Below are 16,043 nucleotides of genomic sequence, written 5' to 3' on the forward strand. Positions count from 1 at the left end.
GACCTGGGTTCAAGTCCCTGCTCTTCCAAACTCCCTGTGTCTCCTGGGGTGAGTCACATCGTCTCTGGGTCTCAGTCCCCAGGTGACCAGAAGGGAGTATACCCTGCCAGGCCTCGGGGGGTGCGGAGGAGCAATATATTATAGGTGGCAAGGCTCCAATACTACAGCAATAGGGCCCGGATAAGATGGACAAACACATGGATGCCAGATGATGATGCTACCTCCTCTCCAAGAGCCCTATGGCCATGCAAAGCTCCTTTACCAGCCCTGGTACCGCACGACGGTTACAGGGTTACCAGAACCTCTCTGGAGAGGCAGAGCAGCCTAAGGAGACCTGCATCTCGGGGGGAAGAAGCGGCAAGAGGACTTGATAGAGGGATGCAAACAAGTGGGTTAGGGACGGTCACATCAGACACAGCTCTCTGCGCTCTCATGATACCCAAGCAAAGGGCAGCCACTGATGAGAGGAAACGCCACGTGCCGCGCTCAGTCCTCTCGTAGTGACCTTACTGAGCTCAGAAAGGACCTGACATGTATCTGTAGATGAGAACACCCACAATTCTATTAGGCAGGAAACAACATATAAGCAATAGAAACCAGAGTAATTGCGAGGTGCTGGGAAGAACCGGCCCCTACGGGCAGGGCCCATGAGCAATGCGCCCCCAGCAGCAGAACAGGGCTCCAGGGAATGAATTTTCATTTTTAGGAAGCTTGTGGGCCCTCAGCTTTATAGAGAAAGCCTTGACAATGTGACCCATGCATAACTGATGCAGCTATATCTGCCTGAGTCTGCAGACAGTCTGAACCAATAGCTCTGCACCATTCTTTCCAGTTAGACCGACTCTGAATTGTGATGATGACACTTTAAATGTCAGTACCATTAATTATTTCACTGCTGATCATTTCGGCAAGAACGCCCAACTAGTATGGCCTATCCCATGATTTCAAACCTCCTCCCCAGGCTCGCCCCTTCTCCCCTGACAATCTCCACAGTGCAGTTCTACGCTGGGCAACGCAAGAGTCTCTGGTGTGTGTGGACCTGAGGTGGGGGGACAGCCTGAACTAAATGGAATTTGATATCACAATAGGCTGACGTGGCCACTCTGCCTTTCAACGTCCATTGCCCGGCTGGGGAATTCCAGTCTGCTGCGCCGGGCACGGCAGAATCCAGGGCGCATGGCAGAATTTAGGACCAGCTTGCTGCGGAGCACACGGAGCCCTGCTGTGAGCAGCATATTCTGTTCTGGGGTTTCCAGTCCCTTCCTGATGCAGCTGGTGCTCGTCACTGGGCTGGATGGAGCCTGGGACCGGTTCTGTGATCCACGCCAAACGGCAGGCAGGCGACAGGCTGAATACAAGGGCCGCCGAACGGGTGGGGCTGTGGTCCCATGTGACACCGGCAGGACAAGGGGAGTCCCCAGGACAGAGTCCAGCCACCAGCCGCCACAGGGCTAGGATGCTGAGGCTGTGGGCGTCGAGAGGCCACGTCTCTCGGCAGAGAAGGGCCCTGCCAGGGAGCAGGCTGCAGGGAAGGGGAGCAGAGCTGGAGCGAAGATACTCACGGGTTGCAGAAAACCACTTCATGAAGTCCTGCAGCTTCCTGGGTGCCCTCCTCTTCCGCTTGCTGCCGGGCACATCGTCCAGGTCACGCGGCACCGTGAAGGGTCTGCCTGGAGCCGGGTGCAGAGAAGGGAATGAGCTGCAGTCACAGTGGGTGGGGAAAGGAAGGAAGCAGCAGGGGGTTCTGCCAGTCTCTGCAGCAGCAGCCACCAGTACCGGTTCCAGGGACACCCCAGGGCGGCTGGGTGGGTGTTAGGAGCCACTGACGCCCAGCCATACAGTCACGTGCCTCGGGACTCAGGACAAGGCCCGTGAGCGTAGTCCCTGGCAGATCTGCCTTTCAGTTCAGAGGCACCTCCGAACTCGTTGTGGCTCTGTTGCACTGGAAGACGTGCTGCGGGGGCCTGACACCACCCCTCTTCCCAGCACAGAGCAGTCCTGCAAGCGCCCTGGGAGGCTGGTTTGGGGGTGCTCAGGAAGGAGGAAGTTCCCTTTGCTTTCCAGCGTCAGGGTGTCAAAGTGCAGCCCATGATATTCGACAGCCTGGACTGCAGCCGCTCCCGCTGTCAGTGCAGGGGCCTTTCCCAGAGAGACCCCCAGGCCCAGCAGGCAATGCAGGCTGGGTGCTCCAGTCCAGGCAGGCAGGGACACGTACTCGCTCCTTGTCACACGGCTCAGCTCAGGACGGGGGCAGCCACATTCACTCCACTAGCCACACCCATCTAGGGGGAACGGTAGTTTGCTCCATGGACAGCAGGAGGTGCTACGATGGGGGCTTCCCTGCTCACAGCACACGCAGCCCTTCCAGTGGTTCCTGCTTCCTGGAGCTAAACACCCAGGCTAGGATATCATCCCAGGCCCTGCTATGGTCAAGCAGCTGCTAAACCCCGGAGAGCAGCCAGGCCAAGTCACTGGTCAGCTGGCCCCTCGTTACCTTTCTTAAAGGGCTTGTCCTCAGAGTCGTCAAAGGGGTCAAGGCTTCGCCACAGATCCAGCATCTCCTGGCACAGAATGAGTGAACAGTGAATGGGACAGCTTGATGGCCAGGCTGTCAGTTCCCACTCAATTCCCCGCTGCAGTCCCCCTCCCTGAGCAGGCAGGGAGCACCCGTTGTCACCAAAGCACGGCTTAGGCAGCCAGTTCAGGACCCACAGCAATTAGCTCTAGGGCCTGTGCCCATTGGCAGCTGCTCCCTGGCATACACAGTGCAGTGGGGAAGTTCCCAGATCACCAGCCTCCCCCTGAGTTACTATTTGGGAACTGCTCTCATTCCCAAAGGGACTCTGTTGCCCCTCTGGATGGTCCCTACAGACCTCTCTCACCTTTACGTGGGCGCTGGGCTCCACGGCAGGGGCCCTTTCCCGCAGCATGTACCCCTTGCCCTCGGGCGCACTCTAGCGGGCAGAGAACAAGGCAGTTAGTTTCCTGAAGCATCGTACAGAGGCGAGAGTGATCAGCTGGGCCTGTGGGGACCCCAGGCTGCTGGACAGGAGTGAGTGCAGCAGTCCCACCTCCCCATGCCGCCCCCACGACGACGGCCCTACTCCTACCTTCTGCGGCTGAATGTGCTCGACAGCCGCAGGACTGGTCTCCACACCCCCTTCTGGGGCATCAGGTAAGAAATCACCTCCTCCTCCTGCATCGTCATCGTCGTCACCACCCTCTGGTGCCACAGCGCCTACCAGAGAGGGGCACAGTCAGTCCCTGAAGAGATGGGTCCATCTCTTTCCATCCATGGGGCCACAACCAGCCTCGGAAGCCATCCATCCTCCGCCCTCCCGAGACGAAACCTCTCCTTCAATTCTGAAACCCCGGATCTCACACAGCAAACCGGCAGCATATCTCACCTTCATTTTCAGAGAAGTTCAAGACTGGGACAGGAGTCTCACAGGCACTGACCTCCATGGGCGCGTTTCCAGACCCCAGGGCGGCATTCTGCCCTCCTGGCAGGGATGAGGCAGAATCAGGGGAGGGGGGGAGACTTGTTAATGATGTCCCCCAAGCATTACCCTGCTGGGGTCTCATCCCTTGGCTCCCTGAGGACCCCCCTTGAATAGCTGCTGGTTTGGTGACCAAGGCTCACTCCAGCCTGCCATAAACGAGGCCGGCTTGTATAGCCAGCTTCCCCCATACCCCTCAGGTCGGCCTCTCCGATGGAGGGGAAGCACCTAGCACAGGGCTACAGCCACAACACAGGAGAACCCGGGAGCCCCCCGGAAGGCATCGCTGCCTATGGGGTGAGCTGCCTCAGCCAATCCCCTTGTCTCTCCCGCCCAGGCCGTGCTGCAGCAAGCCTCTGTCATCGTCCCCACAGCATCCTCGCTGGAGGCAGGTCCAGCCAATGGAGAGTGCTCCAGGCCCTACGCGGGAATCATGCAGCCGCTAAGCAACCTACCTGGCCCGTGCCAGGGAACGGAAGGGGACAGGGATGCTGAAAGGGCAGGAATGAAGAGCCTCTCCACAGATGTAAGGGGGAGCAGCGAACAGGACGGGGACTCTGCGGCTCCCACATCCCCTCCCAGGAGGTCTTTGGAGTGGCTCTGGGAAGGTAAGGGGAGATCCCCAGCCCAGCCCTGCACCTGTAGCACTGCCGGGGGCCCCAGCCTGGTGTCTTGCTTGGAAGCACTGCGTGGGTGAGAGGCCCGCCAGCTCCAGCATGAGAGCTCCGCTGGCGTGAGGGGTGCACGTGTTCATGCGGAAATCCTTCCGGCTGGCCAGGATCTCCCCCTTCCGGCTGAGGAGAAAGAGCAGCATTAGAATGGCTCTGACCCAGCCCCATCGCTGGTTTCCAGGGCGCAGCCGGAGCGTGGGTTCGTAAAAGGTCACATGGGGTGCTAGGAAGAAGGGAGAGAGACCCAGACCTGGGAGAGACCCACTGGGTCCCATTGAGCCCAGTCACATCCCCAAGCCAGCAATGAATGGGACTTCTGTTGGCTCAGATCCTAGTGAGGGGGCCTACATAAGGGAGACCAAGATCTCCTTGTCTCCAGGCTGGCCATGCCCTTCTAAGCAGCACAGACTGGTGTCACATCCCCCTGTTGTTTAGCCAGACAGGACAGGTTTAGCTCCGCTCATCTCTTCCTAAATCTCAGCCACTGCACCCCAAATGTTTTGTTGCTCTCTGAACTTCCCCCACCCCTGGACAGACCCCCCTCTTTCCAATTCAGTAGGGCCAGAGCTGAGTGCAGAATCCCAGCTAGGATCTCCCTGGAGCCAGGCAGAGGGGGGCTATCCCCTCCCTGCTCCAGGACACAAGGCCTCTCTCAGATGGCTCATGGTGGCCCATCTCACATGGCAATCTCAATCGGATTGGCTTCTCACTCTCCCGTCTCCATCCCTGGCTGCTCCCCAGGCTTGTGCCTCCATGATTGTTCTTCCCCCCAGTTGCGTTTCCCATGAGGAATCTCATGTGATGTCCAGCCCACATCTCTGAACTCACTGGAGCCCTCTGGATTCTTTCCCTCCCGCTGCTGTTCTCCCTCCTCTAGCTCGTTAATGAAGATGTTGAGTAGGGCCAGACCCTAACACCAATGGTGAGAAAATCCAAGAGAGACAGATAGCAGATGGCAGGAGAGGAGTGACTGAAAGACATTACAAGGGAAGCCTTTACCTGAACAGGGGATTGTCCTTCTTTTCTGCCTCTTCTGGGGGTACCAGGGCCATCGGAGTCAAGGGGACAATGTTCACAGTCTGCAAAGATAGGACAGCATGATCCCAGCTGCCCATCACGGGAAGAATCATGGCTCCATGTCTAGTTGGCAGCTGGTGTCAAGTGGAGTGCCCCAGGGGTCGGTCCTGGGGCCGGTTTTGTTCAATATCTTCATAAATGATCTGGAGGATGGGGTGGATTGCACTCTTAGCAAATTTGCGGATGATACTAAACTGGGAGGAGTGGTAGATACGTTGGAGGGCAGAGATAGGATACAGAGGGACCTAGACAAATTGGAGGATTGGGCCAAAAGAAACCTGATGAGGTTCAATAAGGATAAGTGCAGGGTCCTGCACTTAGGATGGAAGAACCCAATGCACAGCTACAGACTAGGGACCGAATGGCTAGGCAGCAGTTCTGCAGAAAAGGACCTAGGGGTGACAGTGGACGAGAAGCTGGATATGAGTCAGCAGTGTGCCCTTGTTGCCAAGAAGGCCAATGGCATTTTGGGATGTATAAGTAGGGGCATAGCGAGCAGATCGAGGGACGTGATCGTTCCCCTCTATTCGACATTGGTGAGGCCTCATCTGGAGTACTGTGTCCAGTTTTGGGCCCCACACTACAAGAAGGATGTGGATAAATTGGAGAGAGTCCAGCGAAGGGCAACAAAAATGATTAGGGGTCTGGAACACATGACTTATGAGGAGAGGCTGAGGGAACTGGGATTGTTTAGTCTGCGGAAGAGAAGAATGAGGGGGGATTTGATAGCTGCTTTCAACTACCTGAGAGGTGGTTCCAAAGAGGATGGTTCTAGACTATTCTCAGTGGTAGAAGATGACAGGACAAGGAGTAATGGTCTCAAGTTGCAGTGGGGGAGGTTTAGGTTGGATATTAGGAAAAACTTTTTCACTAGGAGGGTGGTGAAACACTGGAATGCGTTACCTAGGGAGGTGGTAGAATCTCCTTCCTTAGAAGTTTTTAAGGTCAGGCTTGACAAAGCCCTGGCTGGGATGATTTAACTGGGGATTGGTCCTGCTTTGAGCAGGGGGTTGGACTAGATGACCTCCTGAGGTCCCTTCCAACCCTGATATTCTATGATTCTAAGAAAGGGGCCCAGCTGCACTCCACAGACAGGGCCCTTGCAGCTGGGAAGAAGCATTCACACATACAGAGAGTTTTTTCATCTGCTTCTCAGGGCTATCAGGGCAGGCTGGGCGCTGGGCAATGCCGTCCTGCCAGGGTACAAACACCAGCTCTCACCAGCCAGATGACAGTCATTGGTACCCACGGTGCGTCACCACTTGCTGCTGAGGAGGGTTCTGTCTGCAGGAATGGCTGGAAATACTCCTCGCTGGCAGAGGTCTCCCCTAACGGCACTGCTCAGTTAGATGGGGTGCTGGGGTGGACAAGCTGGCGCATAGGACACGGCACACTCTAGTCTCGGAAACCCCCTGATCAGGAGGCAGAAGGGATATGAGAGGGGCAGGGAGGGCATGAAGGACGGGGACCATGTCACTTACATTAGGCTGGTGATCTTTCTTCATGTCCACGCTCACCACGTTGGTGTCCTTGATGTCATCCAATGAGAGGAACTGCAGGGAGAGAGCAGTAACATGGAGCACTTTTTACAGAGAGCTGTGTCTCTTTGACATGCCATACAGACACACCCTGCTGATCCCCACAGCACCCCCGAAGGCAGGTCAGGATCTCTGGGTCACGGGGGAGGGAAGTGACATGCCCAAGGTCATGGAGTGACTCCTGATTTCTTGCCCTGGGCTCAGTCCACCCTGACCCAAACGAGAACAGGTCTGTAGATCCGGATCTGAACCCGGGACCGAGGAGAGGAGGCGGAGAGCCAGTGGGAGCTCTCCAACCGGTGCATAGGGGCTATGGGCTCCCAGATACTTGGTGGCAAACTCCTTCCAAAGCAAGCTGGTCTCTTAGCAGAAATGCCTTAGAACATGGTGGCCAGTGAGTTTGGGGATAGCAGCAGAATTCACCGATACACTGTTATCTGTATAGAGGCAGTGTGACACACACACAGTGCACTGAGCCTGGGAGCCTCAACAGGCCCTGAGAAACATCCCTAGCTCCCAGGGCCTTGGAGCTGGGAACCTTTTATCTCCACAGACACCACAGGGCAGCCACTGCTCCCCCGAGGGCAGCCCGCCAGGCTTCCACAAGCCGCGCTGCTGGTTAGCCGTTACAGCTATATTCTGCACCTGCTAAAGGCTCTCCCAGCCCTCAGAGTGGCCCGGCAAGTATTCACACACCCTTCAGCTGAGAGCCCTCTGTCCCAAGAGACGGAGAGAGCCGTGGAGGTCCAGCGTTTAGTCTCTGGGGTGGAGCTGGAGGGCTGCAGAGGCTGAGGGCTCTGTCCCACAAGGTGAAGGGGTGAAATGCTACAAAGCTGCCCTTGACATGGTGGCATGCAGAGAACAGATACTGCAAGCCCAGCTAGCAGTGTAGACGCATCTTAGGCAAGTAGAATACAGTCCCCCACAGGCCTGACCCCTGGGTATATACACGCCCAAGCAGGGCCTCCCACGTCTACACGGCTACTTTCAGCAGTGCAGTGTCCCACTGCAGGAGCCTTTCACTCCGGTGTGTAGCTACAGGTGTGTCTGTACTCTACACCTATGTCTGCACTTATGGTGGTGAGTAGAGACCAAACCCTCAGGCCCAGGGTGTTTGGGGGCAGGGACGAGTCTAAATACCCCATAGCCAGAGAAGAGCAGTTTGGGAGTGGCCTCCTGGCAAGTGATCGTAGCAACTAATCAGGCCAGGCACAATTCAACTTGGCACCCGCGGCTGCAGCCTAAGGTCACCCACCACCATTTAACCCACCTAGCACACTCCAGGCAGAGGACTGCCGGAATACTGCCTGCACTCCCGCTGCTGGCACACAGGAAGGATACACACCACGCCTGCTGTCTTACCTCTTCCTCCTCCGTCCTGGGCCCAGCGCTCACGTCAGCATCGGTGCCGTCCTCCCCCACCGACGTAGGCTGTTTGTCCCGCCTGGGTCAGGGAAGGAAACAACACAAGAGGGCACTGGAGTTTTTTAAAACCATTATTGTCAGCTGGGCAGTTCCCAGGGGCAGAGCCCAGGATGTCCGAGTCATTGGTTGGGTATGCCCTGGGGCAACAGTTACTCTGACAAAAGACACAGGGATGTAACATGTCTCCTCCAGCCCGGGAGTGGGCAGCAGATGAAGCTCCCAGGGCCTCTTTTGTCCTTGTGAAGGGCTATCGAAGGGCCCAGCGTTAAATAGCCCAGGAGGGAGACAGCCACATCGGTAAGTTATTCTTCTGATGGGAGCCAACTAAAGTGCACTTGATTCCTATATGCAGGCCTGGCTCGGAGCTGGAGCCCACCACTCCTCTGCAGGAGTGCAAGTGGCAAAATGGGATTTAGCTGCAGTAGGGAGGGGGGGCTTAGGCCTGGCCAGCAAATCCCTTATTTGTTGAGTCGATTCCCTTTCCGTCGGGGAATGGGGAAGGGGAAATGGAGGCATGTTTCACTTCGAGGCAGCTTGGAGAGAACTGTTTAACACACTCCATTTCTAGCAGCTCCAGCTCCCCAGCAGCATCCTTCCCTGTCGGTTCTGTCCCTTCCCGCCTCAGCAAGGCCCTAGCAAGTGCCCCCGGTGTGCCAGGCCTCTGGCTGAGAGAAGCAGGGGAGCCCAAAGTGAATTCCATTTCGGAGGTGGGTTCGTGTGGCTGGAGCCAAGTGCCTGTTCAAAGTCAGAGCCATTAGCAGAGCTTCACCCGTCCGGGGGATTTCCGTTTCAGAACGGCTGCTGCCATCCACCCTGAACAGATCTCTCCTCTCTTAACCGAAGACCTGTACTGAGCATGGGCCAGTTCGAATGGGGATATACGGGGATGGAAAAGTTACTAAAGAGACGACATGCTACATTTGAAAACTGCTACTACATGGGATCTGTCTGCTAACGAGGTGCCGAAAACCCCCCACATACCAGGCCTATTCGGCCATCCTGCCTAGATCCTCTTTCTATTTAATACCTCACTCACTGGGCTGCATTGTGAGTATTGTTACAGTAATTAAGTTGTGCACTGAGACTGCTTGTAAAGCCTTTTGGGATAAAATGATCACACCAGCTAAGGCCCCAGTCCTACAGCTGGATCCCCACCAGAGACCCCTCAAACCTGCACAGAGACCCACTGACTTCAACATTATTCCAGGAGGATCCTTTGCAGGACAGGAGCCTAGCATTAAAACCAGCAAAAAATAGCCACAGAGATGGTCCTGGATGACAACAGTTTAAAACCAGATAAAGACCGAGCGTGCCTTATGATCTGAGCAGGGAGTCAGGACTCATGGGTCTATTCCCCGCTCTGCGGGGGACTTCCTCTGTAGACTTGGTCAAATCACTTGCTTCCCACCTGCAAAAGGAGGATAATTTACCTATATCTAAGGGACGGGGTGTTGGAAGGATTAGTTAGTGATTGCGAAGTGCTACAAGACCCTTGTTTGGAAGGGTCTAGGGAGGGGCAAAGAAACGTGAACGTGATAAAAAGGACAGGAGCTACAGGTCAGAAAGAGATGCATTAGCCTGCTGGGCTGAGCTGGGCTGGTGGAAGTCATTATCATTATCATGGTGGGACCCCGCCCAGACAGACTTTGCAAGAGGCAACCTCCCGGAAGAGGAAAATCTTTACTTACTTTTTGTTGGAGATGAAGTCGAGGGCCTGGTAAACAAGAGAGTAGAGATATTCCACCTGCCAAAATAAGGCAAGAGGGTTAGAGGGTGGGATGTAAGGATCTCAGGGAGGCTGCCTCTATTAGGGGATAGTGTGGACGTGGTCCTTAAAAAGGCCCCAATGTTTGTTTTTGATAACTTCAGTGTTCTCACCAGGTCTTGACACTTTCAGCCTTAACTCCAGCTTAGGGGAGCATTTTGCTTGAGGAACAAAGAACTATGTGGTGAGACTGGTAGCGTCTGCAGGCTGCACGTCCATATACAAATAGAGACGGTGCTAGCCACATTGGGGGCTGAGTGATGTCTATTGTTTCAGGGCTAGATTTAATAAATCAGCACATGTGTAGGTGGTTTAACACTTTCAGAGTCAAGCAAAACTCCCCAAAACACCCACTGTACAAGCCTCCAGCTGGCAAACTCCCCAGAAGCTCTCCTCCTGGCCATGCAGGGGCAGCAGGAGTGAGTCACGGCAGTTCTCCTTGGCTTCCCCACCTTCTTGCTGTAGATGCAAGCAGAACCCTGAATCAGCAGAGCTGCCTCTATGAAGTTCATGGTGGTTTTGCCGCCATCGAAGGAAATGCAGATCTGGTCCAGCTACAGAACACACACATGGGACGACATAAGCTGATTTTACAGACTGGGTTTGAGAGACAACACAGCAGGAAGAGATACTTTGGAGGGGACAAAGCCCTGGCCCCACAGCAAACCTGCAGTGGCACCTGGGGGACGAGATGAGAGGAGTGAATGGAGAATGCATTCTCTTATAACCTTTGAGGCTAGAGCTCTTCCACAGGTGGCAATGGTTCTCCGAGGAACAGGTCTGTGCTGAGCATCATTTCTAAAACTACTGTGGATCCAGGAGCACTTCACAGGGAGGGCAGGGAGCAAAAGGAACAGGTCTGAGGTCCAGGACTTGATATTTAGAGTTTAATGCCAGTGACAACGTGTCAGGGCTGGCCTGAGGGACAGGAACATTAGGGATCGAAACAAGCACCACATGCTAGGAATTCCAGCTGCATGGCCACTGGCCACACTGTGGCACTTGGATACTGACATTCCTCCCCGCCACCCTGTTCTTTGTGGAAGGAAAGGATGCTTTACCTCCTCCAGATACTCCCCCAGCTGGGCTGCCACATCCACCTCCCAGTTCTTTGTGAGATCCCGGATGGGCTGCAGAAGGTGCAGGAAGCGTGACTCCACATCCTCCATCGTAACAGATCCCTAGAATTGCCAGGAGGGGACACAACGAGGACACAGGTCCATCAGTTTGCTGACAATGCTGTCCTATGTGGCCTGTAGTCATTCAGTGGGATGCAGTCAGCTCAAAGCTAGCTCCAATTTTGTTTTTATAAAAAGTCAGCTTTTGTAAAACCTGAGGCCAATAAAAATGTTTTAAATTCAAACAAAAAACAGGGCTTTGTTTTGACATAAACATTCCCCTGTGTTGTCACAACACACGGTAACAGTAAGCTAGTGTCTGAGAACTTACAAATAAAAAAATATTTATCTGATTTTAGACCTACACAAATACCTGGAAATAAACAAACCTGACCATGAAACTGACTAGAAATCCAAGTGAAACTGACCAAGCCAAGCTAAAAGAAATAAAGTGAAGCATGTTTCATAAATTACTGATAGTATTATTTATACATTAGCAGCACCTGGTCAGAATTATGGCCTTGTTGGGCTAGTTTTTGCCTCTATCTTCACGAACAAGGTCAGGTCCCAGACTCCTGCACTGGGCAGCACAGCATGGGGAGGAGGTGACCAGCCCTCTGTGGAGAAAGTAGTAGTTCGGGACTATTTAGAAAAGCTGGACGAGCACAAGTCCCTGGGGCCGGATGCGCTGCATCCGAGAGCGCTAAAGGAGTTGGCAGATGTGATTGCAGAGCCATTGGCCATTATCTTTGAAAACGCATGGCGATCAGGGGAGGTCCCGGACGACTGGAAAAAGGCTAATGTAGTGCCCATCTTTAAAAAAGGGAAGGAGGAGGATCCTGGGGAACTACAGGCCCATCAGCCTCACCTCAGTCCCCAGAAAAATCATGGAGCAGGTCCTCAAGGAATCAATTCTGAAGCACTTAGAGGAGAGGAAAGTGATCAGGAACAGTCAGCATGGGTTCACCAAGGGCAAGTCATGCCTGACTAATCTAATTGTCTTCTATGACGAGATAACTGGCTCTGTGGATGAGGGGAAAGCAGTGGACGTGTGGTTCCTTGACTTTCGCAAAGCTTTTGACATGGTCTCCCACAGTATTCTTGCCAGCAAGTTAAAGAAGTATGGTGGATAGAAAGCTGGCTAGATCGTCAGGCTCAACGGGTAGTGATCAACGGCTCCATGTCTAGTTGGCAGCCTGTATCAAGTGGAGTGCCCCAAGGGTCGGTCCTCGGGCTGGTTTTGTTCAATATCTTCATAAATGATTGGAGGATGGTGTGGCCTGCACCCTCGGCAAGTTTGCAAGGGACACTCAACTGGGAGGAGAGGTAGATAGGCTGGAGGGTAGGGATAGGATACAGAGGGCCCTAGACAAATTAGAGGATTGGGCCAAATGAAATCTGATGAGGTTCAACAAGGATAAGTGCAGAGTCCTGCACTTAGGACGGAAGAATCCCATGCACCGCTACAGACCAGGGACCAAATGGCTAGGCAGCAGTTCTGCAGAAAAGGACCTAGGGGTTACAGTGGACGAGGAGTTGGATATGAGTCAACAGTGTGCCCTTGTTGCCAAGAAGGCCAAATGCATTTTGGGATGTATAAGTAGGGGCATTGCCAGCAGATGGAGGGACATGATCGTTCCCCTCTATTCGACATTGGTGAGGCCTCATCTGGAGTGCTGTGTCCAGTTTTGGGCCCCACACTACAAGAAGGATGTCGAAAAATTGGAAAGCGTCCAGCGGAGGGCAACAAAAATGATTAGGGGACTGGAACACATGACTTATGAGGAGAGGCTGAGGGAACTGGGATTGTTTAGTCTGCGGAAGAGAAGAATGAGGGGGGATTTGATAGCTGCTTTCAACTACCTGAAGGGGGGTTCCAAAGAGGATGGATCTAGACTGTTCTCAGTGGTGGCAGATGACAGAACAAGGAGCAATGGTCTCAAGTTGCAGTGGGAGAAGATTTGGTTGGATATTAGGAAAAACTTTTTCAGTAGGAAGGACTGAAATGCGTTACCTAGGGAGGTGGTGGATTCTCCTTCCTTTGAGGTTTTTAAGGTCAGGCTTGACAAAGCCCTGGCTGGGATGATTTAGTTGGGGATTGGTCCTGCTTTGAGCAGGGGGTTGGACTAGATGACCTCCTGCGGTCCCTTCCAACCCTGATACTCTATGATTCTATGATAGTTAATCTGCACACCTGAGCTCCAATTCTGCAAACAGTTAAGCACACATGACCTGACTCCTGGGTCTTAGGATCCAGTCTGGTACAAAAATTAATTTTCCCTCTGTTGATATTCACACCTTCTTGTCAACTGTAGGGAATGGGCCACATCCACCTGTTTGAATTGGCCTTGTTAGCACTGACCCCCCCACTTGGTAAGGCAACTCCCATCTTTTCATGTGCTGTGTATTTATACCTCCCTACTGTATTTTTCACTCCATGCATCTGATGAAGTGGGTTCTAACCCACGAAAGCTTATGCCCAAATAAATGTGTTAGTCTCTAAGGTGCCACAAGGACTCCTCATTGTTTTTACATAGGTGCAGGCTCACTCATGGCCAGACTACTCTGAACATGGGCATCACTCCAATGAAGTGAGCTGTAGCTCATGAAAGCTTATGCTCAAATAAATTTGTTAGTCTCTAAGGTGCCACAAGTCCTCCTTCACTTTACACATAGGATCTTCTTACGCTTTAGGAAGGAGCTGCCTTTCATTGCACACCTGAGCGTTCTCCTCAAAACCAGCCCATCCCGTGTGCCTCCCCTGCTCCCCATCCTGCCCTCCCATGCTGTGGAGGGTGCCTCGCCTCCCCTCCCTTTTTTAGCCAGTGTCAGGTAGTGGGCCTTGGTGCCTCACACAGGACCATGCTGACTGCAGTATTTGGCTGTCAGAGAGGGATGGAGGTGTCAGACCCAGGAGCGAAGAGAGCGGATGGGGTGGGGGAGGGTCAGGGAGTGTGAAAAGTTGGAGCAATAAAGGCTCAGGGAGGGGTCAGACCCTAGGGCAGTGGTTCTCAACCAGGGGTATGTGTACCTCTGGGGGTTTGCAGAGGTCTTCCAAGGAGTACATCAACTCATCGAGATATTTGTCTACTTTTACAACAGGCTACATAAAAAGCACAAGTGAAGTCAGTACCAACAAAAATTTCACACAGACAATAACTTGTTTATACTGGTCTGTATACTCTACATTGAAATGTAAGTACAATATATATATATTCCAATTGATTTTTTTATAATTATACGGTAAAAATGAGAAAGTCAGCAATTTTTCAGTAATAGTGTGCTGTGACACTTTTGTATTTTTAGTCTCAAGTTTTTAAGTGAGGTAAAACTTGGGCTGTGCAAAGCAGATCAGACTCCTGAAAGGGGTACAGAAGTCTGGAAAGCCGGAGAACCACTGCCCTAGGACACAGGGGATGTCCGATCATGGTACGCAGGCGCAAAAGGGGACAAGGCAAAAGAAACCAGGGTCTCCCCAGGGATGCATCAGACTCAGGATGGTTAGTATATCTTGGGGAAGACCCTGATACCAGATTGGGGTTTTCCCCACAGCACCTCCCTCCGCTCTGGCCCCCCGAACGCCCCTCCAAGCTCTGGCCCCTCATCCCCACAGCAACCGTCTCAGCTCTGCCCCGATCCCCACCCCTCCATTCCCCACAGCTGCCTCCCATCCCCACAGCATCCCCCCACCTCTGCTCCCCGACCCACAGCACCCCCCCATCCCCACCTCTGCTCCCCAACCCACAGCAACCCCATCCCCACAGCGCCCCCACAGCTCTAGCCCCCACCCCCCAGTGCTGCCCCAACTCTGCCCCCCGTTCCCACAGCATCCCCCTCAGCTGTCCCATCCCCCAAGCTCTGTCCCCCTGTTCCCACAGCGGCCCCCCAGCTCTGTCCCCGCCTATTCCCACAGCGCCCCCCCAGCTCTGGCCCCCCGTCCCCCAAACACCCCTCCAAGCTCTGGCCCCTCATCCCCACAGCATCCCCCCAGCTCTGCCCCATGCCCACAGCACCCCCCCATCCCCCCAGCATCCTCCCAGCTCTGCCCCCCGTCCCCCGAACACCCCTCCAAGCTCTGGCCCCTCATCCCCACAGCATCCCCCAGCTCTGCCCCATCCCCACAGCACCCCCCCATCCCCCCAGCTCTGTCCCATGCCCACAGCATCCCCCCAGCTCTGCCCCATCCCCCCAGCTCTGCCCCATCCCCCCAGCACCCCCCCAGCTCTGCCCCATGCCCACAGCACCCCCCCAGCTCTGCCCCATGCCCACAGCATCCCCCCATCCCCCCAGCATCCCCCCAGCTCTGCCCCATCCCCACAGCACCCCCCCATCCCCACAGCTCCCCCCCAGCTCTGGCCCCTGTCCCGCCCAGCGCTGCCCCCCACCTGTTCCCACGGCACCCCCCCAGCTCTGCCCCCATCCCTCCCAGCTCTGCCCCCCAGCTCTGCCCCTCATCCCCACAGCGCCCCCATAGCTCTTCCCCATTCTCCCAGCGCCCCCCCCGCCCCAGCGCTGGCCCCCGCCCGTTCCAAAGAGTGTCACGTGACGGTACCTCCCGGAATGCGTCCCTCCAAAACCGGCACCTAACAGAACACCCCCGCCCCCAGTCGGTTCCCGCACCCCGGGGCGGGGCGAATCCAGACAATACGGTACCGGAGGGGTGGGGGAGGCATCGGGGTATCCGGACCGTACCACGGGGCGGGGGCGGGGGGTGTCGCGTCGGGGAGACCAGGACCGTACCACACTCACCCCGCGGCGCAGGGGGAACAGCTCCGCTCCGCCTCAGCCCCCGCGGCCGGCCGCCCTTTCGTTTTTCCCGCTCAAGAGCGGTGACGTCGGCCAGCGCGCGCGGGGGGCGCGGTGACGTCGCGGCGGGGGCGGGTCTCCCCTGGCGCGGGGCGGTGCCGTGGGAGCGCGCGGGCCGCGGGGACGTGTCGGGCGCTCGGAGG

The 16,043-nt window shown here is 55.1% G+C and overlaps 1 protein-coding gene across 2 annotated transcripts in view; it reads right to left on the reverse strand.

The window, feature by feature from the left end:
* NCAPH2 (non-SMC condensin II complex subunit H2) overlaps positions 1–15,964 on the reverse strand; it is a 21,453-nt gene extending 5,489 nt beyond the window's left edge. The window contains exons 1-13 of one of the 2 annotated variants that reach the window (XM_074942769.1): positions 15,647–15,666; positions 11,038–11,157; positions 10,429–10,530; positions 9,900–9,955; positions 8,149–8,230; positions 6,730–6,801; positions 5,171–5,250; positions 4,140–4,294; positions 3,408–3,503; positions 3,111–3,238; positions 2,883–2,954; positions 2,495–2,561; positions 1,563–1,670 (exon numbers count right to left, since the gene is read on the reverse strand). In XM_074942769.1, the coding sequence (XP_074798870.1) occupies positions 1,563–1,670; positions 2,495–2,561; positions 2,883–2,954; positions 3,111–3,238; positions 3,408–3,503; positions 4,140–4,294; positions 5,171–5,250; positions 6,730–6,801; positions 8,149–8,230; positions 9,900–9,955; positions 10,429–10,530; positions 11,038–11,145 (1,126 nt within the window). In that variant the 5' untranslated portion in view covers positions 11,146–11,157; positions 15,647–15,666. Of the gene's footprint in view, positions 1–1,562; positions 1,671–2,494; positions 2,562–2,882; positions 2,955–3,110; positions 3,239–3,407; positions 3,504–4,139; positions 4,295–5,170; positions 5,251–6,729; positions 6,802–8,148; positions 8,231–9,899; positions 9,956–10,428; positions 10,531–11,037; positions 11,158–15,646; positions 15,667–15,843 lie in introns of those variants that run through there. The other variant, XM_074942768.1, reaches the window with a different exon arrangement.
* Positions 15,965–16,043: the final 79 nt, after the last annotated feature.

This window comes from Natator depressus, chromosome 1 (genome assembly GCF_965152275.1).
Source record: "Natator depressus isolate rNatDep1 chromosome 1, rNatDep2.hap1, whole genome shotgun sequence".
NCBI classification, from domain to species: Eukaryota; Metazoa; Chordata; order Testudines; family Cheloniidae; genus Natator; species Natator depressus.